The sequence below is a fragment of the Aythya ferina genome, assembly GCF_964211825.1.
Source record: "Aythya ferina genome assembly, chromosome: Z".
NCBI lineage: Eukaryota > Metazoa > Chordata > Aves > Anseriformes > Anatidae > Aythya > Aythya ferina.
In genome coordinates this window covers 33,654,779-33,681,350 of record NC_140299.1, presented here as the reverse complement: position 1 = coordinate 33,681,350, position 26,572 = coordinate 33,654,779, and the positions used below count along the sequence as shown (strand labels likewise).

At 39.0% G+C, this 26,572-nt stretch overlaps 1 protein-coding gene across 1 annotated transcript; it reads right to left on the bottom strand.

Annotated features, from left to right (window-relative positions):
* Nucleotides 1-1,475: 1,475 nt before the first annotated feature.
* Nucleotides 1,476-24,612, bottom strand: LURAP1L (leucine rich adaptor protein 1 like). The gene is made up of 2 exons (XM_084504844.1): nt 23,967-24,612; nt 1,476-2,223 (listed from the first exon to the last, which is right to left on the bottom strand). Exons 1-2 carry the CDS (start codon nt 24,198-24,200, stop codon nt 1,849-1,851), a joined length of 609 nt encoding a protein of 202 aa, XP_084360970.1. The 5' UTR covers nt 24,201-24,612; the 3' UTR covers nt 1,476-1,848.
* Nucleotides 24,613-26,572: the final 1,960 nt, after the last annotated feature.

The window sequence follows — 26,572 nt, the reverse complement described above, 5'->3', positions numbered from 1 at the left end:
TCTCTCTCTTTGAGAAGCCTCATTCTTGGTAACCACAAATTTCTTCACTCTATTTGAACAAATCATAATGTCTGAAGTAAAAAATGCATATGTTGCTTTTTAATTTTGATGCACACAAACACCTATTGTATCGAGAAAAAATGGAGGTACCCCCAAAGCACAGATCATCACTTCCAATTTCTTGACCTTTTACCTTTTCTCCATATTTGCTGTTAATAAAACCTGGACAAAACACATTCATGGAATCATGGTTTGGAAGAGCAGCACCTTTCTGGACAACTACTGTTTCTCAAAATCAACACAGACAACAAACTTTGACTGAGACATGTATTGACTTTACTGCTTCAGTATGCGTGAAACATATTTTAAATAGGCAGCCTGTATTATACCTTGCAAACATTAGTTTATACCATATTTTTCATGCTTTATGGCAATAGGAATACAGATAGACATAAAAAGACTCTTCCAGCTAATGTGTAAGTATCGGCACCTATTCCACTGTATATAAGCTGGAAATACAAATTCATTAATCTGTTCATGACAGACCAGTTAATTATATATTCTTTTTTTTTTTTCCTTTACTGTATGTGGACGTAATCTTTCGATTCTAAACCAATTAAAACGAAAATTTGCTCTCTAATCTACACAAAAGCATGTGCCAGGGGAATCTTAAAGCTAGAGACTTTCTACACAGAAGTTTGTTCCTGTTTCTCTTCTCAGACCTTTTCAATGTAAAAGCTCTCAACCATACTAATAGGCACAAAAAGGTTAGAATAAACTCTTATTTGTAAAACAGGAAACAAAAAAGCAGTGGGAAACACTTCTTCTTACTAATAATAGTTTGTAAAAACAAAGTAAACCTGCCAGGGGTTGGAGTGTGCATGCAAAACCTGAACAGGACTTGCCTTTTAGCAGGTTGCATCCTGTAAAATGTTTTACTAGATCCCTCAAAATTTCAAGGTTAAAAAAAAGTCATTTTAAAAATTACGTAATTAAAAAAATACTATTTTAAAAATAAATTCTGTCGAGTATTGTTGGCTCAGTATCCAAACTTTCAGAATTAGGTATTCTGAACATGGGGTGCCTCCTTCACTCTTTTTACGTGTATACAATGTGTCACCAAAACAGCAGGTTCAATAAAAATAAAAGGTGCAAAGCACAAAAATGAAATATTCTCTCATGCAGAGCTTCCAGTATTGGAGTGCACTTCAAGACATTAATGAAGCCTAGAACTTAAAATTGTAACTAGACAAGAATCATGAGAAAATTCATGATGAAAGGACTCCTCTCTCAATCCCCCTCCCCTCGAATTGTTTAGGATACTTCAAGTGAAGGCAGATTAACTAGATCAAATATCATTGCTTATAAAACAAAATTATTTTGTAGAGGTATTTTCAAGATTCAGATTTAAGGCTCAGTAAGAACACCATCTTTGGAAAAGCCAAACCCAATAGTCAAGAAAATTTATCACAACATAAATTTATCAGAAGATATTTTATTGCCAATGAGTACAAAATTGATGCTCTCATTCCCTGATGTCTCATTTTAAAGATAAAGCTTTTCCTTCACCACTTTGAAAGATCTGTAAATACAGCACTAAAAAAAAAAAAAAAAAAAAAAAAAAAGCAACAATAAATTAAGAGAAAGAAAAGTTGAGCAGGACAGAAGCAGATAACCCACCAAGAAGGAAATGTGTTAGAAGCAATAGAAAAGTTCTGAAGTGGAATCAAAATATCATAGTATGATTTACTTCCAACAGAAATTTGGGGTTTTGCACATGAAATAAAATAGCAGCAAAGAAAAAGGATAAATACAAGTGCATATATGTCCCATTGGAACTTGCTTTTATTAACCAAAACAGTAGTACTCATCAGAATCAATTTTGGGATGTTTATGCAGAGGCTGTGAGTCCTCCATAATAGAAGAATCGCTGAACTGGTCCATATCTGAAGGGGTTTGGCGACCAGGGACATCATCAACTAAAGTGTCCAAATAACTCCCCACTGATATTCCATCCAATCCATCACTACAGTCTTGTAAACTGTTACAGCTGCCATGGAGAGATGTGTCCTGACTTTCCAATAAGCTGCACAGGCTGCCACTCAGACTGCTACCTCTACTGGCAATGGACTTCTCTTCAATCATCCATTTGATTGATTCAATACTTTCATTGATGATAAGTAGCTGGCGCATAAGCTTGACATCAGTGGCTCGGAGATTAACCTACAAGGCAAAAGCAATTAAAAGGATTAGCAATTTGCTCTAAAATCAGACTCTAAATAGCAAGCTGGAGGCCATAGAAGGATTTTTTAAAACTCGCCTTCAATATCTAGCACAAATCTGTTTAAATAATCATACATAAATATACGTTAAGTATTACTATACTTTCTATGAAGTTCAAGTGGGAACCTAATCATGCTACATAAGCAGCACCTTAACAGGAATGTTAGTCATCAACAAGACTTACCACGTACCACTGGTAACGTACCACTATGTTGTTAGTGGATGAAACATAGCTATGACATGACAACTCCTGGGGATAACTTTTCATTATTTAGAGAAACAAGACACACACCCGTGTTCATTTACAATTAATTTCAGCCATTTAGCAGATCCAAGCAGCTAAGCATTCACCTCACATTCTCTTTGTTATAGATATGATAGTAATCTAAAATTTTCGGATGTGTGTTATTTGCAAAAAGGCTTGTTGATCTTAAACATTTACTCACACTACATCTGAGTTTATGTTGTAAGCTGCAGTACAAATTCCCAAGAGTTGAAACAGATATGTATAATTATTGAAACTGTAAATTTCAAATTATTTAAACTAGTATCAGATGAAGGTTTTGACTTTGTGGTCAACCACATATTATAGACTAACATAAAGACTGACAATCGGCAAAAAATAACTGAACAAAAAATACTTTCCAAACACCAACTCCTATTTTGCAATGTAATTCTCATGGTTGATGTACACACATAGAAGTGTTAACAGTAAAGCATAGTGGCATATTGCAGTGCTGCATCTCACAGCACTTTATATTCACCTTACTAGAAAAACTTAACAAGACACTTCTACTAAAATTTCTACAATGAAATTACATATAAAGGTTATGCCTTAGCGTTTAATTCATTGCTTCTTTCTTTTCATCTGAACCATGATGAGCATTGGCAAGATATTCTGTGGAATCTCCTATTTGTTACATGAAACAAGTGAGAATACTGAGAAGGTAATCTAACAAATTCAAGATGATTCAGTGTTTGCCAATATGGTCAAGTGTAGAGAAGCAGCAGCTACTCCCAACCACAGTGTGAATTTGTGAAACAGCTGTTTAGTCATGCAACTGTGTCTGAGCTAAATCCTGATGAGAAGACAATGCTAGTTTGCAACCTCATCAGCTCTGCAGCCCCTTCCAGTAGCACCTCGTTAATACTAAATGTTCGACATCACAATAGATACACTTGCAATCTCCACATCCACACAGATCTGGGCCTACATAAACTTTTGCCACAGTGCCAACACCAGGCATGCATGTTTAAAACTACCGGGAAGAAAAAAGTGATTTGAAAAGAATTCATAGGATACTATGTCTAGCATGTAATTTGTGTCATATTTTATTGCATGTTCTTACATCCTTCAATTGTACAAATCAAGCATATTACATGCAGGTATGCCACCAATTTAATATACATATTTAGAATATACTTCCCCTTTGTATATAATTTGTCTGTGCTTCTCTACAAAAGTCTGTGCCACAATCTCTGACTGTACTAAATACATTATATTAAATACATTAAATGCATTAAATACTCTTCTTCCATAGATCACTTACATGTTAACTTTCAGACAGTTCAAGACAAAGCAGTATATTTGAACAGCTTTAGTCCACTGAGAAACAAGAAGACAAATAAAATCTGTTATGCCAGACAATAGACATTTTATACTATTTGCCAATTCCATGATTATTATACAGAAATATAGCATCTGTATTGTTCATCCACAGAGGACTAGAATGAGATTGATATTCTCAGGAAGCAAAAGCTATTTCTTCTTTTGCCAAGCAAGACATTTGGACATGATTCTTTCCATACTCAAATGCCAAATTCTTTTCAATATCCAAAATTACACTGACTTGTTATGCTTTTCAAAAAATATTTTAATGTATTTTTTATTCTGTTAGATACAACAGAGAATTGTACTGGCTCTGGCTAGGTTGCTTCATTGCAGCCTCTGCAGGTGATGTGTTCAAGCTCTGCAAAAAAATCAGCATCGATGTCAAACCAGTGTTTTAGCTACAGCAGAGCAGTACTTGCACAGCATCAAGGCCTGCTCTACTTCTCACTATGCCCCAAAGGCAGGAAGACTGGGGATGAGCAAGAGGTTTGCAGCTGACACAGCTGGGACAGCTAACCAGAACTGACCAAATCGATATTCCATTATTCCATAATGTCATGTCCAGCACTAGAAGACTCATTTGGTCTTTCCAAAGTACCTGTGACTTGGAAACTGGGCATCAGTTTGCTGGATAGTGAGTACTTCATTTTTAGTTCCTTTGCAGAATTTTTTTTCCTTCTTCTCTTTGCTTTACTTTTGAAACTGTGTTTTTCTCAACCCATGAGTTTTCCTTACTTTTCCTCTTCTGATTCTCTCCTTCTCACTGGAGGGTGTTAAGACAAGAGAGTGAGCAGCTAATGGGTGTTTAGTTACCAGCCAGAGTCAACCCAACACAAAGATTTTTCAAACTTTGCAAGTACCAGATTGTCTAGGTAACTGTCACGTAAGTATTCCCAGTCTCTAAAACAACTGCTGCATTATACTCAGTCCATTTTCACAGGATTAATATACATGATCTGTTACCATAGAAAACAGCTTTACCATATAGTTTTAACAATAACGCCCATCTATCACTGTTTCAGATGTGAGATTTTGAAAACAGAATGACTATTTTGTAGCCCTCCTAATCAAGCCAGCTTTTCTTCTCCAACTCATAAATCACTATAAACCATTCGCTTAGCAACCAGGCTGTCGTGACAGCAGCAAATTAGCTGACTTCCCAATTGCAACTATAGACTTCACCAATTTCCTTTATATGTGCAAGTTTGGAGACAGCAATTTCCCAAAAGGCTGATCATGGCAAAGTTTAATGGAACTAGCACCAATACACCACTGATGAAACAATCGCTTTTAGATAAAAATGAAAGCTCATGTATTTCAGCTTCAGTTCAGAGGGTATGATTTTTTTGCTCTTCAAGTATCTATGGCTTCAGAATTTCTGTGGAATGGCCTTATTAGAGTAATTCTTTGCATTCTTACTGACGAGTCCTCCTTGTCCAAGTTACTATTTAGTCCCAAGTCTCCCATGTCAAGTGTGTACTTTTCCTAAAGCAAACATTAAAAAGTAGTCCACCAAGATTGATCTTTAATGACATTTATCTCATCAACTGATAACATAAAAATGTTACTATGACATTTCTTGCCTCTTCTGTATTTCAGCCCAGTCACAACCACATTAGTTTGTACTTACACAGCTGCAACTCATGTAACTGTTGGAGCAAACCAATCAGTTCCAAGAGGTCTCAATTAAAGGGACTAAACACAATACAATCTCATTACATTTGACAGCTCCATGCACAGTAACAGGCACAGTTCAGGAATAATCTAAACAGAGTGAATTGTATCTAATATATGTATTTCGCAATGGTTCCTACAGCTGCTCTTTAATGTAGAGCACACCACCACCAAAGGGAAGGTGTGTGTGCGTGTGTGAGAATCAGCCCAATGTTATGACATACAGCAAGAAAAAAATTGTGGTAAGACAGAGAAAAACAAATTTTGTTTACAACCTAGGTTACATATCCTGTTGTTTGGTTTGCATAATCACAATAGTATAGATGCCTAGGAATGCTTAACATTAAACAGCCAGTCGTGGCATGTGAAAATAATGAAATTAAAGTGACAGTGAGCATCTTTCATGTAACACAGTGTGGTAGCATTAGTGGACAGAACAATTTAGCATTCAGACACAACCAGTTATTCAGTCTGACCTAAACACCCACTTAGACCTCTTTTCCCATACTCACACTGGTTGTTCTAACAAGAACAACATTGCTGCTCTTACTCATCTAGCCTTGGTTATGGGCTTCCATGATCAACACTGTCACTTGCATGACACTGTTACACAAAAAATTTGTAAGTACACACACAGACATCTGTGTACGCACACACACACACAGAGATATACACAAAGACATTTACACATATTCCTGTTGTTTCTGTATGTATAGTGTTTCTCAAACAGGATTGGACTAGGTTACTGGTTTTAGAATAAAACTCTTAGTGATTACAGCTGTTAACAAAGACAATTAATGCTTCTTGGCAGTTGTCCAAAATAGTGCATTAGCCGTCCTAGTCTGGTCATTTTACTTTTGGATCAAAGACTACTGGCAAAATGGACTTGTGTTTTCCTTCTGTATATTCTGTAGACGTAGCTTCCAGTCAGCTCCATATACAGTGGGCCCCCTCCCCCTCTAAAAACAAGAAAGTAAAAACAAGAAAGCTAAAAAATTCAATTCAATATATCCTTTTAATCTGTCAAAGCCATCTACAACACTAGTTCCTTTCTGCAGTCTGTTTTCTTTTAAGTTCCTAGAAACACATACTTTTTTTTTTCTTTCCTTTTTCTCTTTCTCCCCCCCCTTTTTCTTTCTTTTAAAAACAGCAAATCTGTAGTGATATTAATGGCAATTATTAAGTGTGGTCTGAGAAAAAAGATAGTCCTAAGTTTATTTAAAAGACTTTGATTTAATTTTCTCCTCAACACCTTTACGCTGTGTGTTGTAACGAGCCCAAAAGAAAAAGGAAAGGAAATAAGCATGCTTGTACAACAAAGTATTTCCTTCAATACCAATCTTTCAGTCATAGCACAGTGAAATAAGTCACTCAAAGACATGAAATCTTAAACCTAAATGGATTCAGGTAGTTATTTAAGTCACCTTGCTCTGCACAGGATCCCTAGGGCTCAAACACTCATCAAGGATTCAGGAGCATGGGATCTGTGGTTCTGAAGCAGTTTGCCTTTGTACAGTTATTCACAGTACAGTTATACATAATAACTGGAAGTTGCATGGGAACAGTAGCAAAACATGGTACCCCAGTGCAAGCAGTTTGGTGGTAGAACAATTCCTGCATAAAGAATTAGCACATGAAGAGGTTAGATGAAATGGGTACTGCAGTCAATTCTATCTGTTGTTGGTACTGTCACATCCATCTGTATTGCCTTTTTTACAAAATGACTCTCAAGCCCACACAATCTTTCCATGACAAACAGGCCTGTGTGACCACTACAGTTTAGGAGCATTACTGATTCTACATTGCTGCTGACTTCCTCTTCCTAGGGTGTGTCAGAGACAGCTTTCCACCCTCCTGCATCGTAAACAGTCATAAACAGTTTTATGGTTACCCATCTATGCCTAGCTCCTCCCCTTTCTCTTTTAAATGGCAGATTACCTTAGTTTTCCGTGGAATAATGAACTCCATGAATTCATTTGAGTTTCAACACAAATTAAATAAATCTAGGAGTCAGTGTCCAAATAAGAATTTATTTTGAATTCTGAGAAATCTGCTTCTCCTCAGAATCCAAGCTTATTCTTGTTTCTCCTGGAATTGCTTTTTCTATTACACATACTGAGCAACTATTTTCAAAATAACTAAGAAAAGTAATTCCCAAAGATAGAGATAAGACATGAAGCATAAAATAAACATTTGTTGGAAATGTTTAATTATTTGAGCAGATTTAGTCTAAAGAAGATCAGAATTCATTCAGCAAATATAAAAGGATATAAAATTCATCAATAAAACATTGTCTGTGAGAGATGATTCTGTGAGAACATGCATAACGAGCTAGAAATATTCACAATATGTGAATACATGCATTACTTAATTGGACTCACCGAGCTAACATACTTACAAAAGGAATGAATGTGGTCACACATACTGACTTTGTTTATTAGGCAACCACCACAAAACAACCACACAGCACATGCACTTGAAGGTTAGCGGGCTCAGAATGATATTACAATAGCTTCTCAACAACAGTGAGAGAAGGAAGTGTTTTTTCTTCCATTCATTTAACATGTCTAAAAATCACAAATGATAGATAAGGGTAAAATTTCTGCTCCTTAAACATACAGGTTAATTAACAGGTTGTGCATGAGCTCTGTCCCACTTTAAGCAGTTCTTATGCATCTGCTTGACTTTAAACCTCTTGCCTGCTACCAAGCTGTCCTACTGTTTGCATGAAGTTCTTAAAATAATAAGCCACTCTGGGCAATGGTATTTCAGGATCAAGATAAAAAAGCAGTATCTAGTCTGACTTCTGAATCTGAATGCAAACTTCATCATCACCTGTCAAAACGCCGAGCAGATTCCATGTGATAGAGCAGAAGCACACAGGTTAACAATCCCTAGCTAGAAGGGATCAGCTACTCACTGGTGGAACTGCAACTGCTTGTGGGATGTTTCCACATCCACTCCACCACAAAATCAACTTGTTTAGATTAAATTCATACACTACAATAATTGAAGCTAGCTCAACCTATCTGACGCTGTATGTGAGCTCTCTTATTTCCTTGGTTTCTTAATATGCATAAATAATAAACATAGTAACCACAGTTTGGCACAGATTAGATTGTCAATAGGTTGAGGTAGATACTACAGTGCTCATCAGGGCCGTATGTGTCAGACTGATTTACCTCACACTACCCTATGTAAAACACACACGCTCTTTAAATTTCATTTAGTAGTGTTACAGGTAGATCAAAAGCTTTTTGCACGTCTGTTTTCTTTGTTTTCTTTCAGCATAGACTTGAGTCACAATGAATTGCTGAAAGGTTTTCCCACTTCTTTCCTTTTGTTTTTTTACACTTGCAGTAGTCTTCAAACAATAAGAGGCACATAAAAAAAGCTCTCTCTACAAATCTCAATTTACCAGATAAATTCTTGATTTATAGTTGCAGTTTGCTGATCTAGTTTATTTCTGCAAATTAAGCAAATTACACTGACCTTTTTTCAGCTGCACTTCTGTAATGAGTCATAATAAAAACATTTTGGCAGGCTACAGAAGCACTTCTGACAACGTACTTTTTCCACTATTTTGTAAAAGACATTATTATCTTTGTGTTTCTCTTGAAAACTCACAAATTTTAAAAGGCACAGTAGATTTTTAGGCAGCATTCCCTACAATGAAGTCCAGAGAATGAGCAGTTATTAAATTTACAGTTTCTGTCTGCACCCTTGACCTTGCTAGTTTAAAAAGAGGCTCTAGTCTAGTCACGATCTCTCTACAGCCTGCTGAGATTCCAAAGCAATACCACACCAAGTGCTTACGACACTTATTTCTAAAGGTCCTTATATAAAATTTGGTAGCAACATAACATAGCTTTGTGAACAGAGTCTCTTAACTAAGAGGGAAAAAGGAGGACTGTGTGATTTGACATCAGCCAGAGAGGAGTCTCCTTCTGCAGACTGGACTCTATATCTCACACTAGAGGAAGAAAAGCACCTGGAACCAACCACTCACTCGCTCACTACCTGCAACAAGGAAGTGGTTAGGCCAGATCTGAGAGACCACCAAAATGATCAGGATTCAGAGCAGAACATGGTGAGGGAAAAAGTTAGCTCAGTAAGAACTAAGAGTAAGTAACTCAATGAACTGGTTTCAAAAATATTTCTTGCAAATACACACACAAAAAAAACAACATTATGCCAGTATGGTTATTTATCTTCTCGTAAACTACACCATTAATTATTTACATTTCTCTTACAACACCCTATTTGAATATATTAGCTTTGTACATACTAATTGATCCCCTTCAGACTTGACTGGAAAATACACGCCAACGAGTTGTGAAATTGCTTAATTGCATTACCTCTGTAATAAAAAAGTGGATCTCAATGCCTTTTTCCTCCTCCCTGGAATGTGCATCATCCTTTTCTTGCTAGTATCACTAGGTAGCCTGTCATTTGCATTAATACAAAGTAATGTATCTCCATGATTTGTATGAATCATTAATTCAGTAGGGTGCAAAAATATTTGTTTAGTTTTTAATGATACACTGTTTGAGATATTCTGTACGCTCCAGTGCAATACTAAATTCACATGGGAAAAATCATCTTGCCTTTGTTTTTTTGGTTGTCTTTTTATTCTACTGTGAAAACAAAGCTGGACTTAATATCTACTAAGTAGATATGATGACTATTATCAGAGAGAAATACGCCACATGTCTGAGAGCAAGCAGCAAGAAAAATTAAATTAGTGAAGCCCATACTTCACCCCCTCCTCTTCTTCCTCCTCTCCCCCCAATAAAATAAATGCTAAATCAGAACTTTAAATATTGAAGCACCACAGAGCGAAACATCCAGCCTCAGAAGGATGAGAGAATATAAAAGGAAGCTCCTGATTGTTTTAAAGCTCAGTTGAGGAAACATGAACAGGGAGGCACTGTAACAATTTAAGAACAGTAAAAAGCATCAAACACAGAATGAAGTTTTTACTGCATGTTTCTAAATATCAAAAGCTGCTGTCATAAAAATAACATCTGACCTTGGAAACGTATCTATGATGACAGAGGTGAAAGTGTCCGGTAAAGTCCACACTACGGGCCCACATGTGTTGACAGACAAGGTAATGACACTACAAATATTCAGGTCAACACAAAGTTGCTGCAAACTGTGTCAGAAAGTGTTACAGCAGATGGACTATCGTAGCACCATTGTAATGTGCTCTGAGCATCTGTCACAACACAGCAACTGTTGTGAACTTTGCTTTCATTAAGTTACCTATGCTTACCTTGATCAAAACATGCTCCTAAAAATGCAGTGCTAATACCGGAAAGAAATATTTATTCTTTTCTGAATTAGGTTAGGTTAATGAGGACTCTAGCCCTCTACTTATCCTTTTAAAAATTAATTAGTTTTAATACTGGCACTGTGTAAATATGCTCAAAAGCATTGAAGTACAAGAACAGTGATAGAATATCATGGGTTTTGGTAACAGATACATCTGAAACTTTAAAATATTGCTTGTACCTAGACAAGAGTGATCCTCAACTTGTTAGTCTTTTCAAAGAGAGAAGAAAAAAAAAAGGAAAGAATCAGTACATGCTTTATTCAAGTCAGAACTGAGACATGACAATACTACTATTACTTAGGACAAAACTAAACTTTCTTGAAATTCAAGTCTGGTTTTGCAGTATCACTGGAAAGACACATGAGATTCAAAAAAATTCAAATATTTGCCTTCCCAGAGTTCAAAGTAGGATTCTGTTTGTTATAATTCTGTGGCCCTGGTGAATGGATAGGTTCTGTTAAAAGCATAGTTTTAATCTAACAGTCAAATCTCTACTGTTGGCACACTCCCATCCTATTTACTGAAGGTTTATCTGAATAAAAAGGAACTTCAAGACAGCCTTGAAATAGTAAGTGATCACATATCATCTTAGAACTGGTTTATCAGAGTTGAGAAGTGATATGCTGATCATTTATTTTTTCCTATGGAAATGTTATGAACACGTATCTGTGCCAAATCTTTTTAAAAAGTATTTAATAAAAAATACCTAACATCTTATCAAACAAGCCTCTTTTTTTTTCCTTTTGATTCCTTTCCTTACGTTTAGTCTGTAGACCATTAAAAGTTGAGTGTCTTTCGGATTCAGTCTAATTTTTTTTTAAATAAAAAATGTCACCCAAATCTCTCCACCAGTGCAATCACCATCCTGCTAAAGTACTGTTCATTCACACGATTTATGCTCACCTGAATGTATTAGCAAATTTGTGATCTCGCAGATAAAGGGAAGCCAAATTGTCTATTTTGAGTTTTGAAACTAAAAATACACTTTCAAACTTCCAGATACATTATATATAGTTAATTCCTTTTATCTCTTTCTAACCCACTAAGAAGGGATCAAACAGTTTGCAGCCAATCTGCATCTGGGCTATCATGGTTAAAAAACTAGAGGCAAACAAGAACTGAGTACCATTTTCAGCAAGTCATAATGGCTTGCTAACTTGCTTGGCTAACACAATTAACCAAGCAGGCTGCTGCTTTTAAGCCTTTTCATAGGTAGGCTCCTACAGAGCACACTGAAGTAATCCATTCTGGAAGTTGCAAGGCATGATTATGCAACTTATGAGAAAACATGTATTAAAAAATCAAATAATCAGAAATCCTAGATTCTAGCCAAAGAGTTCTCATAAGGTAGCAGGAGTAAACAATTATGAACTATAAACTTCCAAAAATGTCAAAAACAGGTACTCTAGATACCTGTATTTCCACATTATTTTATCCCTGCTGACTAATAATCATCAACCACAGGACGTGGTGCAGACCTCAGATTCTCCTAGATCACTCTGGCTTGACTCATACTCAATTTTAATACCTTAACATGTTCTTAGCAAATACTTCTACATACCATACAACTGCAGCACTGTGTCTTAATCCTAGTTCAGCACTGAATATTAATCTGTAGTACTACAAGATACCTCATACTACCAGAGGTATGAGTAGGATGGGAAAGAATCAAGGTAATTGATTACATTTTTCCATTTCTCTTACTACTATGGAAATACTGACTAGTTAGGGAGCAGAAACAGAATGCAAGATTTGCTCCTGGCTAGGAAAAGACAAATATGTCAGTTGAAAATAATCACAGAATGGTTTGTGCTGGAAGGGACCTTAAAGACCACCCAGTTCCAACACCCTGCCATGTGCAGGGACATCTCCCACTAGATCAGGTTGCCCAAAGCCCCATCCAACCTGGCCTTGAACACCTGAACCTCTTCAGAGATGGGACATCCACAGCTTCTCAGAGCAACCTGTTACAGTGCCTCACCACCAGTGAAGAATTTCTTCTGAATATTTCATCTAAACCTACCCTTTCAGTATATAACCATTACCCCTTTTTATATGAGTATATTCCCTGATAAAGACTCCCTCTCCAATAAAGAGACCCTCTCCAAATTCCATTATCAGAATCGCTTCAGAAGTGAGAGAACTAGACAAGGAAATCTGGGCCACAACAGTGTTGGACTGAGCAAGACAACTATGGTTAGATTTTAAAAGGGCTGGATAGGGCTCTTTTAGTGTAATTTTGTCATTGAACTTCAACAGAACAGGAGGGAAATGACCAAGCAAAAAGAAAAGATTACACATTGTTGGGATTAAACTTCTTTTTCTTCTGAAATGGCAGGACTGTTGCTTTGCACTGATGAATGTATAACAAGCTATACGAGTTGACTGTCACTGTGAGCTGCCTCATCTGCCTATGGAGAAAACAGCAGCTACCTCTCCTCTATTGTTCCAGTCACAGCCAACTAATGCTAGGCACTAACAAAGGAGTAAGGCAATTCCACTTGATGTTGAAGACAACTACTATTGCTTTGGCATACTAGTAATGCTTTCTTCTCTTGCAGTCTTTCTTCTCTACTCTTGAAGGATTTTAGTTTTCTCCTACAAACCCTGTAACACTATGAACCAGCCATAAGCCATCACTTGAGATTGACGTATTCTGAAATATGCAAAAGTCCTCCTAAGAGATATTAATTAGACCTCTTAATGGTTACAGTAGTTGAAGTGTCCCTGTGAAGGCAAAATGAACTTGCAGTCAAAGGTCAGGAAGAGTCCTCTTACCACTTTGGTTTCATGTCCACTCCTCCTCAAACCATATAGTTTCGAGAAGCCTAAACCAAACAATAGTCTGAGTCTACAATTACTGAAGGCACAACTTCTCAAAGTCAGCATATTTATGTGCAGAACCACCCAAACTCTCTTAGCTAGAAGACCCTTCTGCCCACAGAAAGGATTCTTCAGTATCAAACTACAAAAAAAAAAAAAAAAAAAAAAAGTGCTACCACTATTTCATTTCACATGTGCTTTATTCTAAACACACGTTGTCTGGCTTTGACCACCAGAGTAAACAGTCTATATTAGCAGCCAAATGTAGAGAACAAATTCTCGCTCATGGTGGGCCAGGAGCAGCCACCCTCCTCTAGGCACCATTTCAAGCGTAAGTGTTAGTCTCTTCCCAGATACCATTTACTTCACTAGTTTTTGAAAAGGTAGCAAACTGATGCAGATCCTAATTCTGCTTATATAGAAATGCTTCACAGTTTTCTCCTTGCTATCAGGACTGTCATTTATAATTATGGTAAGAATCAAGGTCAGAATCTGAAGCTTTATAAATAAAAAAATATTATTTTCTGCAAACACTATTGAGAGAACAGTGCCCAGTGTTTGCTATGCCTTATAAGCATGCACCCTAGTCACAAAATCTAGTTCAATCATTTCAAATTGAACATTAATTTAAACCAGCAGAAATTTGGTAGGAGAACAGGAGAAAAAAAAAAAAAAAGATACAGACAGAAAAATGTAAAGCAGGGTTTTATTTGTTTATCTTGTGGTAAAAACAAGAAGTCTGGAAATACTCAACCTATTTATTAAATTATAACTCTTGGATGTGCACCTCCTTCTGCATCTACAGTGAGGCCAAAACAGCAATGCAGCAGAACAACTCTTCTTCTGGAAGCATTTTAGCCATAAATACAGCTGGTATCCAAATACATTGAACAAAATTAAGCCAGTAAAACATTTATAAAATCTGCAATTCCCAGTAGTTCAGCAAAACAGCAATTCAACATTGCCTTACAGGCACTAAATGTTTTCACTTCACCTGGCATTGCACCCAGCAGGGCTGTACAATATTGCAGGGAGTTTGGTTTACAGCACAGCAGATGAAACATGCAGATAACTTCCCCTGGAAGCTCAGTGTTTGTGCTTCCTGTTACCTAACAAATGTGTCATATCATTTGTTTGACAAAGCATTAAGAATTGTCCGGTTGGTGTGAATGGGGGAGAAGGATTAGACTGATGAGAAAAGGGTTGCATAGCTGTGTATGTATTTCTCTTCTCCATATTTATGGAAGCTCTGGGAAGAGGGTCCATAGCCTGACAAAACAGAGTAGCTAACACTAACATCTGACATGCATATGTTGCTTAAACTCTCTAGTGTCCTTTGCTTACAGAAGGAGAAAAATCTCCTTTGGAGCAACATTGGGGGAACCCTCAGCTGTGTTTTATTCCACACACTCATCAGCCCCAGGCTGGAAGCCAGTGGGACTCACTGCTGGAACAGTATACAGGGTATTTCTGAAGTAATGGACCATCTGTATCTGCTTCTACATTTGATAAAACCTGGGTGTGAGTTTTATACCTTTCAAAGCTCTACAAATGAGAAGGTCTATAGACATACCAGAGTTCATTCCAGCCAGCTATAATGAACACTTCACCTCTACAACCAAAGGTTCTGTGGAGTTTGCGAACTACTCAGGTACTTGACTGAAGTTTTTCAGAACATAAAGACATCACAGGATGTGCCTAAAAGGCCCACTGCTCACTTTGGACATAACCCAGTTCTCACTAGAGACAGACATGGAGAGACAACCACTGATGCCTGAGCTTCACACAGCAGCTGCCAAAGACAGAACATGTTAAGAACTATGAAAAAGTAGTAAGATTGTTTCAACAAGTTAAGTTAAAATCTTCTCCAAATCACATCTTCCAGTAATGGTTACCTTATGAAAGTGAGTCCAGACATATTGGAGGAGCAGTGATGTCTTAATTTGATAGAAACATAGCTGTGAATTCAACACCTACTGAATTAAGTATTCTAGTCACACACCTTTGGACTACAAAAAGAAAAGAGAAAAAAAAACAACAATGCAATGTAGATTATGGTGCACCTATTTAAATGACAACATACAAAAAAATACTGTCTCTGAGATAGGAGGCTCTAGCAGATTGTTATAGTCACAAAATAAGAGTGTAAGTGGCTCAAGGGATGCCAGTGCCATTTATATAACCATATGGCTCTGTGCACTGTGGTGCAGAGAATGATCAAGCCCAGAAACCTACCTACCCTCAGAGCAAGGCTTACTACTTGATAATGTGCAATATGGCGAGTGCAGGTGCAAGTTTTTCCTGCTGGATCTGGTTTGTAGCCGTTCAGCTGGTAACAGAAGAGCCCCTCACACTCATACTCTTATACTGCAAAGTACAGATGTGCAAGAATGTTTTATCTTCTACATTAAAGAAACGATTATTTTAACTGTTAATCTCCTTGGCTCTCATTGCAGACGTATATTTCAGAACAAATATTTCAACATCTTCCTGAAATTCCACAGCAGTCACTCCCACATAATTCTCTCTCCAGTCCTTCTCTAGTCCTTGAATAACTTACCCTGTCTACCACTGAAAAGTTAATTATTATTAAGTGACTGAAAAGGTAAAGATTCACAGGTTTAAAATTCTTAGTACTAGGATTCCCTTCTGGCATTAACTGAGGTTATCCAATGACAAGGATGATATTTCCAAACTGTGCTTGAAAAACAACAGGCCACAGGACAGCAAGACTGAACAGCTTAAACTAACGAAATACACCCAGGAACTCCCTAGCAAGAAAGCCAAACACAAGGGAAGTCTTACAGAAGTTATTTTTCCTTATGCACCCAGTAAACTTATCGGCCCAAACTGGGTAATCCTGTTCCTCACAATTTCTCTGTTGATGGATGCCATCACACTTCAGTCCAAATTCAAGATTCTCCTCCCTCCTTCTTCAGTTGTTTTTTACAGTTGTAATTAACAGTTTCTTCAGCATTGTAGATATGTTTAATAGCTTTCTGACAAGCCTGCAAGTAGCCACTTTTGCTGCAGTTCTTTTAGAGCAGGGCTTAGTCAAACTACTCGAGTCATCAGAGCTTGAAAAGTCACCCATTTCCTGTATATCTCCAGGACAGAAGGTCTGTATTCACAAAAATCATGCTAAAATTTCATTTATTGCCTGTTACCTTTGTTTCAATTAGAATTTTAAAATATGTACATAGATGTCCTGGTTTCAGTTAGCACAGAATTAATTTTCTTCCTAGTAGCTGGTGGAATGCTGTGTTTTGGCTTAGAATGAGAAGAGTGCTGATAACACCCCGATGCTTTAATTGTTGCAGAGCAGTGCTTATACTAAGCCAAGGACATCTCAGCCTTTGCTCTGTCCTGCCAACGGGCAGGCTGGGGGGTGCAGTAAGAGCTGGGAGGGGACAGACCCAGGACAGGTGACCCAAACTAGCCAAAGGGGTATTCCATACCATCTGACGTCATGCTAAACAATATATAGGGGTGGCTAGCCGGGGGGAGGGGGCCGGACTGCTCGGGGTTAGGCTGGGCATCGGTCAGCGGGTGGTGAGCAATTGCATTGTGCATCACTTGTTTGTACATACTATTATTACTTTCGTATTATCACCATTGTATCATCATTATTATTATTGTTATTATTATTTTTGTTATTTTTTTTTTCCTGTCTTATTAAACTGTCTTTATCTCAACTCACGGGCTTCACTTTCCATTTCTCTCCCCCGTCCCAGAGAGGGAGGGGGGAGGGTGAGCGAACGGCTGCGTGGTGTTTAGCTGCCGGTCGGGTTAAACCACGACAACATAAAATTACAGACTGTGTAGAACACAGATCCTCTGACCTGAAATGACCTGGGCATTGCTATGCAAGTAGTAGCAGAAATCTTGCAGTAAGAAACTTAGTGATGCACTGATGCCTTCTAAGGCTCCAGCTGCCCTACTAAATACTGGCCCCAGCTTTACATCACTGAGGATAACTGGGTGATCAAAGCCAAAATTCAACAGAAAGAACAACTGATGTGATGGCAAAAAGTAATCCACCAGTGGTAAAAGCTTATAGCTAGCAGCCCCACTTACAAGTGTGAGGACTGGAAAGAATAGACTACAACTCTGCTTTTGTAACAAAAAAATTTCCCTTTTATTACAAGATCTTCTACAGTTCAAGTCTTTATCTTCACAAATAATAATCCACAAACCATCTTTTAAAGCTGCTTGTATGTAAGACTCCCAAGTGTCATGGTTACAAATGCAGGTACAAATCCAAGACAGAAATTGCCCTTGATTTCGCAAAGTTCCAATTACTTTTCAGCAATTGTTGGCCTGTCTTCTGTGGTCAATGTATGTATTTACTATTATGCATTTCAAGTTTTTTGAGTTTACACACAAAAGGTTCTTTTTAACTATGGTTAGCCCTAAGTATCCACACAAACTCATGCTGTTCTGCTGATTTCGTTAGAAAGTTTGCAATCTGTTTGCTGTAAGCTATTGTAAATCACTTAAACTGTAGAGCTCTGTACAGAAGGGGTTTAATTTTCAGCAAAACACCACATCTTTTCATTATGAACTGTCATCAATCAGCTTTTAAAAAACAACTTCAAAGCCAAAATTCTTCCTCCATCCTTGAAACAAAATAATCAGGAAAGAAACAGCATGAAATGGTAACGTGCATTATTTCAAATCAGGACTGTCAAAAGTCTTATCTGTAATTTGGCACACTAACTCTATCTTGAGTGCAATCAAGCATCCATGAGAACTGCTGTGACAATCTCTTGTATTGCATGTGTTTTTGCATGTGTTTCACACTGATGATGCTAGGTCAGGTGTCTACAGTGTTTCACAGACTCCTGGTCAAGCAGTAATTAATTATGTAAGTATACATGTACTTTCTGAGGACTTAAACCTTTCATTAGGTAGCACAGCTGAACAGGAATGGCCATAAGCACTGACTGGGTGCAACACAGTGATGTTCCAGAATTCAAATCATGCAGGTACTGCATGAGATTTGCCAGCCAATAGATACTTAAATATGCACAAAGTTAAATAAAGTTGTTTACCTTGTCCTGTTGAAGACGGTCTTTAAAAGTCAGAAAACTTGGCGAAGTTATGGTAACATAATTAGATTTTAATTTTTTCTTGATAGATTTGGTCGTTATTCCAAAGGATTAATCTACAAATTCCTTTTAATCCAAGCATCCTAATATCACTGTACAATCTAAATGCCACATAAAAATTACAAACTCCTTCAACGACATCATGACAATTGGAGGGTATAAAAGAGAGAACTTGTTAGCAAGATCCAACATTATAAGCTTTTTCACTGAACTTCTGGAAGACCTCTGGAAATAAGTTAATCTCTATTTCTGTATTCGTTATTTTTTAGTTCTAAGAAGAGCCTCTCTTCAGGGTTTCATTGAGCAACTGCTCACTAAGAAACCAAGGTTAATCAAACCCTCCTACACAGGCTTGAGGCTTAGCCACTAGTAATTTTATATTTAAGATTTTATCTTCAATCAAGTTTTTAAGCAAAAATTCCAATTAATCTAACAGAAAACCAGCATCTGATACAGAGCTTTGCACTGCTGACTAGACACACTGAATCATATCTTGGCTTCAACTAAGTCAATTGACGTTATCATTGGAAACAGTAAATGTAGACGTCTGTACCTACAGCAAGTGTTGAATGAGATGTTTCAAGGTACATTTGTTGACTTTTTAAAAATGCCTTTCAAAGAAGCTAATAAAGGCAGACCCCCCCTAGTTATTGTTCTAACAAATCTAAGCAAATCTGAAGTTGCTCAAAATCTTAAGAACTGGTAAGAGAGAGTTACAGAAAGTCTACCCTTCAATCTGCATCTTCATTTGCATGCTAAGTATATGCAAAAAAATGTTAAAAAAAAAAAAAGGAGAAGGAGGAAGAGGAAGGACTAGTATCATAATGATCATATTTGCCTCAGTTCCAATCAGTACAAGTACCATTACTTCTTCTTCATTTTGTCAGGGCTTCATGTTCATTACCCTTAAAATAGTCATAATAAAACAGAACTATTAGAGCAACAGGACAAAAAAAAATCAATTAGTGAGACTGCACAGGCACATTCCTCTTTCTCAACTAGCTTTAGCCTAAATCTGTCATACTCAATTTCTTGGCAATGGGATTGTTTCCACTTATTTATTCCCCCCCAAAAAAACCAACAACAACAACAAAAAAACTGCTGCACCCAGAATACCCAGTTTGGCCTTCAGGCTCATTAATGATGTTTGATCCCCAACAGTGTTCACTGGAAGGAAGTTCATCTAAAAGTTCCAGCTCTGCCATTTCCCTCTTAATTCCAAGACACTGTTTACCTTTTTTTGGACCCAAGTACTCTTATGCAAAGCATGTTATTATTTTATTCTGTGTACTGCAGACAGAGAAATGCAATAAAAAGTTGATTTAAGAAAAATATGAACTGAAAGAAAAAAACTCAACATATTTTTTTTTCAGGTATTAATAAAAATCTCCCTTTGAGTAAACACAGAGCTTGTGAAGGAGAAATGAGGCTTCTGAACTAGCAGCATCAGCAGTTAGTGTTCAGCCCTCAGGTTCAGCAGTTACAAGCCATGTTGATTACTTAAAGCAGCGTGCAGCTGTACTGAGTGGTGACCTCACAAGCATCACACACCAGAACAGGGTCGCAGCTGTGAGGGGTATAGAGTATTCATCAAATTCTAGGTTGACCAGAGAACAGCATTTTGACCCAAGTTAGCAATTACACCTTGCTTCTCTTGTTATGCAATGGCCTTATGCCTCAAAGGTTTTCAGCACTACCAGGGCAGTCTCAATCACAGACTTGGCTGGGAAAAGTGAAGGTAAAAAAAGGGACGGTGCCCTGGCTCAGCAGGTTCGTAGTTAAAAACAAAACAAAACAAAAACCTCCATGGTGTTCTGCACATGATTCCAGTGACTACCAACAAAATTGGGCTCCGGAGAAAAAGAACAATCCACTCAAGACAGCAAACAGATCAGGGGACGCAAGCCTCAAGGCCTCCATCAGCAGATGTACAGTTTACTCCCACACACCTGCCTATCTGTCAGGAGCTTAAACTCATGGTCAAAAACACCACTCCTAAATCAAATATGGGCATGATTATACGCTCATGTCTTTAACATTCTCCTGCAGGAGATGACATATGGGAGGTAATCGTGTCCACCCATTTTATTCATGCTCTTCCAGGCCCAAGGACATGGCAATGTGATGACAGACGTCTCAGAGCTTCCACCACCTCTCTCTTTCTCAGAAACATCCAAATCAACAGATATCACTACTTCACTCTGAAGCATGATAAACATACAGGGTGGTTGAAAGAGCAGAAACATAAATTTCATTGGTGTCTGGAGGAAAAAGTGAGCACTGAAAGAAGAGAAGATGGTCCTCCATTTTAAAATGAGGAAAAATTATACCTACCTCCATTCCTGCACAATGGAATTTACTTCGGGCACTGGAAGGATTACATACTACCTGAGATCCGGCTTAATGTACGTTTCCAAGCATTACAACTGGGTTCAGGTATGCTTTCCTTGTTCTTTACTGTCAGGGGCCAAACAGGCTGTCAGTGGAACACAGAGGTTCCCCCTCTCATAATGGCTCGTAACTTAGTTAACAGTAAAATACATCCTTAGCACAGTCAAAAGCTTTGGAATCACCACGATTTCAGCGCAATGAAAGGTCAAAATGTACTCATATTATCCATAATATAGCTTTGTTTCTCAGATTTAGTTGAAATTTGTCAACACAGGCATAGCCATTGTAACAAACAATACCTGTGGGAAAGGACAGAAGTTGAGCTGCATAAACACACAATTTGTATGAAGTTTAAAAATAATTAAAAAAAAAAAAGCCACGTCTGCTCAAAATGTCATCATTAACAAAACCAATAAGATAACATACTGAGATAGTGAGAAGGTACTGGTCAATATTAAAGATTAAGATGTCTGCACACCAGTCAGTCTCAAGTTTTTCATGTGTGACTAGGTGAGCCTGAATAACCTTGCTTTGCCAATACGTACGAAAAGGTTGTCTCAAGCCTGAAGCAAGTAAACTAAAAAAAAAAACCCACAGGTGTACATCTGAACTTCTGTGAGCAGGCTGCAGAAGCTGGTATCAGAGAGCAACTACGAAAACATAGCATGATAGATGTTGCTTGGTTTTCTAAACTTCTTATTTTTTCAATTTTTTACATCTGTTTACTATTATAGCAGATACTAACTACTTTTCTCCCCAGTCGAGGCCTCTTAGATATTCATCAGAACCAAAGAATAATATGCTACAAATAGATGTGAAATAGTGAGATAACAGATTGTGTTTTGGTTCTGTTTTAGGAATGACGTTCAGAAGAAGAAGAGACATAGAAACTCTCCTTCTTATCTACTGTTGTTCTTAAATTGTACAGATCTGTACACTGTCACAAGAAAACTGCAGAAGTGAAAGGGACAGATTAAGAACCTGAAGAAACCTTACGGACAGAGGAGAATTCTTATGTTACTGTCAACAACCACAAGAAGATAGCTAACTTCCAACCTCTGGAAGATAGAAAACAGATGACACCAGAAGAAGAAAGTAGACAGAGTAACTATATTTCCTCTTGTACAACAAACACTCATTATAAAAGTAGCTGAACGGGCAGGCACAGAATAAAAGTCAAACAAGGAGGTGTGCAATAGAACTCCCCTGGCTTAACATAAGCGATGAGTTTAGATGTGAAAAACTAAGTCATTAAGACATTAAAGTGAGAAAGGAGGGATCAAGGAAGCTGAGACTCAAACTTGTTCTTTCCAAGAGCTGAGGGGGGGGGAGGGGGGAGAGAGAGGGAAATTAGGAAGCAGAAAAAAAGAATATAGACAAACTGAAGACTGTGATGTGAAACTTCACATGTAAAGTAGATGAAGAGACCAACTAGCAAGGAAAACATGATGAGGGCAAGTCACTTGATTTTTATCCCTTAATAGGCATAACTGTCATGACATGTCTACACAGTCATGCCAAAAACTCCATCTACCTTATTTGCTACCTTTGCAGTTCAACGCCCCTAAGAGTTCTATATTATAATCTATGCACAGGTCACCCTACAACCCTTGTACAAGTTTAGAACTTTGAAAACTAATACAAAGGATGCTAACAATGGGGAACAATGTTAAAAACTAAAATTCTCAGTGATCATTACACTAAAATGCATGGTAGTTTAGGTTAGCGAGCATCTCTTATAGCATACAAAGCCATAAGGCAAGAATTGTGATAAAAAAGTGACTTTTCAAGATTAAGGTCATAATCTTGGCTATAAACTGCTGGGATGCCTATTCCTGATTTCCCTTTCCTCCTAGCCTGTTTATTCTTTCAGAACTCTCCCACCCACCCACTGACCTTTTGCTTATATATACGTGAGGTTGCACCAGGACAGGCACAATGGTATAGCATTGTACTTGTTTACATAGGATGAGATTGCTTTGTTCTCTCTGAATGGCAGAGTTCCAAGGCAGTTGCATAAAGCCACCTCCACAAGCTGCCAGCAAAATCCTCATCCCAACAAGAAAATAGTATGGAGTTTGACCAAGCAAGTTATGCACAAGAACTGTGGAAAGAGTCGCTGCCAAAAAAAAAAAAAAAAAAAAAAAAAAAAAAGTTCTTCTGTAATTGCGCACAATTACAGTCTAATAAAAACTGAGGCCAAATAGGCATTGTCAGAATCGAACCTACCAGGCGTTCAATATTTTTGGTTGGTTGCTCATTTGCTTGCAAAGAGCACCGTGGTTCTTTTAGTTTTGCCTTGAAGGTGGCAATTTTATGGCACCACTGAGAAACAAAATTTCTCGACGACAGCAGCACACAACGCCGGGCAAGCACCTGCTTTACAACAGTAAGCAGGTCAGAAGTCCCGAAGTTAAGTCGAGTCACAGAAATCCTCTCAGCCACGTTATAAAGAGGAGCCTGGCGAAGAACCACCGCGCAGTTACGCGGTGTCCGCCCGCAGCTAGGTAACCCCCTGCAGACCCAGGTCCCAGGACACCAGGCCGAGCTTCCAGGGCAGACACCCGCCGCCTGTCTCCAGCCACACGCCGCCGACAGGCAGCAGGTGCGGCGCGGGGAGGCGGCGGCTCCGCACCGTGCCCATCGCTGCGCCCGCGCCCCGCCGGGCTGCGGCTCCGAGGGGCGACCCTGTCCCCTCCGGACGGCCCCGCGGGGAGCGCCCCCGGGCACTCACCATCTCCTGCCGCAGGAGGTGAAGTTTCGTCTCCAGCCGTGCGAGGGCGGCGGCGCGGCGGCGGCGGGGGCCGGGGGCCGCAGCGGGGCCGCGGGCGGGCTCGGTGGCGGCGGTGGCGGCGGTGGCGCGGCCCGGGTGCTCCTCCCCGCGCAGCGGCCGCGCCAGGCTCTCGGGCACTTTGCGGCCCAGCTTCTGCTCCACGTCGCGGAGGTCAGGGGGGCCGCCGGGCTCCATGGCTGCCAGCCTCAGAGGGGCCCGCGGCGCCGGGCGGGGCGGCACCGGCGCTACCCGCGGCCGCCCGGCCGCTGCAGGGGCGCGGAGGAGCGGGAACCCGCGGCAGCGCCGCGGCCGGCGCCCGGGTGGCCCGCGGCGGACATGGGGGTTCCCGGCACGCCGCCCCCCGCCCTGCCCTGCCCTGACACCGGGTGGGGGGACACAAAAACTAGCGAGGGGGGGGCAGCTCCCCCGGGGTCAGGCGGCGGGAGCGCCCCGACCCCGCTGCGGGACCGGGACCGGGACCGGGACCGGGACCGGGATGCGCGCTGTCGGCGGCCGACCCGGGCACCGCGACCCGAGTCATCGCGCGCCCCGGCCCGCTGCAACTTTAAAGGCCGCTGGCAGGTGGAAGAGGCGCGCCCCGGCCCTCCTACCGTAATGTCGGGACTAGAGGCGCAGCCCCGCGGCCAACAGCGCGCACCCCGGGCCGCAGCTGCCGGGCAGGGCTAAGGAGCGGCGTGAGGCTTCGGGGAAGGGGAGGGGAAAAGCGGAAAGGAAAAAAAAAAATAAGGAAAAAAAGAAAGAAAAAAAAAAAAGAAAAAAAAAGAAAAAGGAAAAGAGAGGACAGAAACGGGAAAAGTAGAGGAAAAGGGGAAAGAAAAAGAAGAAAAAAGAAAAGATAAAGAGAGGAAAAGGGAGAGAAAGTAAAAAAGGGAAGAAAAGAACAGAAGAGAAAAAAATAAAAAGGAAAATAGGAAAGAAGAAAAAAAAGGGAAAGGGAAGGAAAGGAAAGGAAAATGGGAAAGAGGAAACAAAAAAGAAAAACAACCCCTAGAGCGCTGTGACCTTAGATCACTTTCTAACAGGGCTAGATGTATCTACAGGGTGAATGTTATTTCCAGTTGTCAAACAGGTTTCATTGCAGACAGGCTGATTTTCCCCCTTCCTCTGTCACCCCATTATTAGTTTTGTACCCCCATCCTCCCTTTAAAAAAAAAAAATGTTTGTTAGCTTCATGGGTCACTGTAACTGTGATAACAAGGTATGCGCTGGCCATGCTGATTGCAGTGGCAGAAGTGCCCTGGTAATCCTTGGCCTGGTGTGTTGCTCCATGTACCTGTCATAGCACTGAAAAAGACCGTTCAGTGGTGAAACTTGCAGTTTGACTAGTCCCATCTGTAGAGCTACAGCTGACACGTTGGAGGGGGGGGGGGTAAGAAATTTTGGCCAGCCACTCTAATCACATCACATTTCCAGCAACTCAAATCACAAAAAGTAAGCCTAGGAAAACAAAATATTGTTACAACAAGCTGGATGTGCCCTGTCCAATAATTTCATCAGTACTTTACGAGTTGTTAATCAGAGAGCTTTGAAAGGGTTTAATACAGCCAAACAAAAGTCCTGCTAGCACGACTGAGAATTTCATAGGTGGATTGATTTAAGACCAAGACACTTATCCTGTCAATATACTCAAATTATCTGGAAGCCCTCTGCCAGAGACATACACAGAGCCTTTTATCTTGTATTTGATGGGTCTATTTATTTCTGAAAAAAAAAAAAGGAAAAAAAAAAAAAAAAAGAAAGAAAAAAAGATTCTTATCAGAAAAGAAAGGCAGAAACAACCACACACACAAAATCAGAATCGTCCTTATGGGTTCCCTCCACCCCCAGTATGTGTTATAAAGTTCTGTTTTCATTTCTGTATAATTGGAGAACAGTTTCTGTATATCATTAAATCAATACTGATTTTTGCTGTTTTGTAAATTAGCAAGGATTGTGCTGAAGTTCTTCCTGTGTGAACTATGAACATCTTGTTAAGTGAAAGTTTAAGTTTATATTACTGTTGCTACACTACTGAACTATAAAAGGAGGCTTTGTTATACAAGGAGCAGGTTATATATTTATATACATATATATATACTTTATGTATATACATATACACTTTATATATTAGTATATATAAAGTATGATTAAAATATATTTGAACTTTGTTTTTCAAATGAAAATATGAGAAGAAACAACCAACGTTTCATGTTTTGTTTTGTTTTGTTTTGTTTTTTTAAAAAAGTGGTCCAATTCATAAAAATTTCCACAAGCCCTACTGTAAACAATCTGAAAATAATGAAAACATTTTTTCTCATTGCTCCAGATGAGCAACATTCAGAATTATATGATGTACCTTATGAATTCAGGATTTTATGCTTTACTTATGGTGTGATTCTCATCTCTTTGCATTAGTATACCAGCATGCCAGTCAATGGGTTTACTCTTGAATTACAAGGGTAAAAAGATGTATCTATGTTAAACCCACCCTCTCAGATCTTCAGCATTACAAGATTTGATAGACTGATCTGTGTTTAAAAGAAATAGTTTTCTCTTTTAGTAAACAA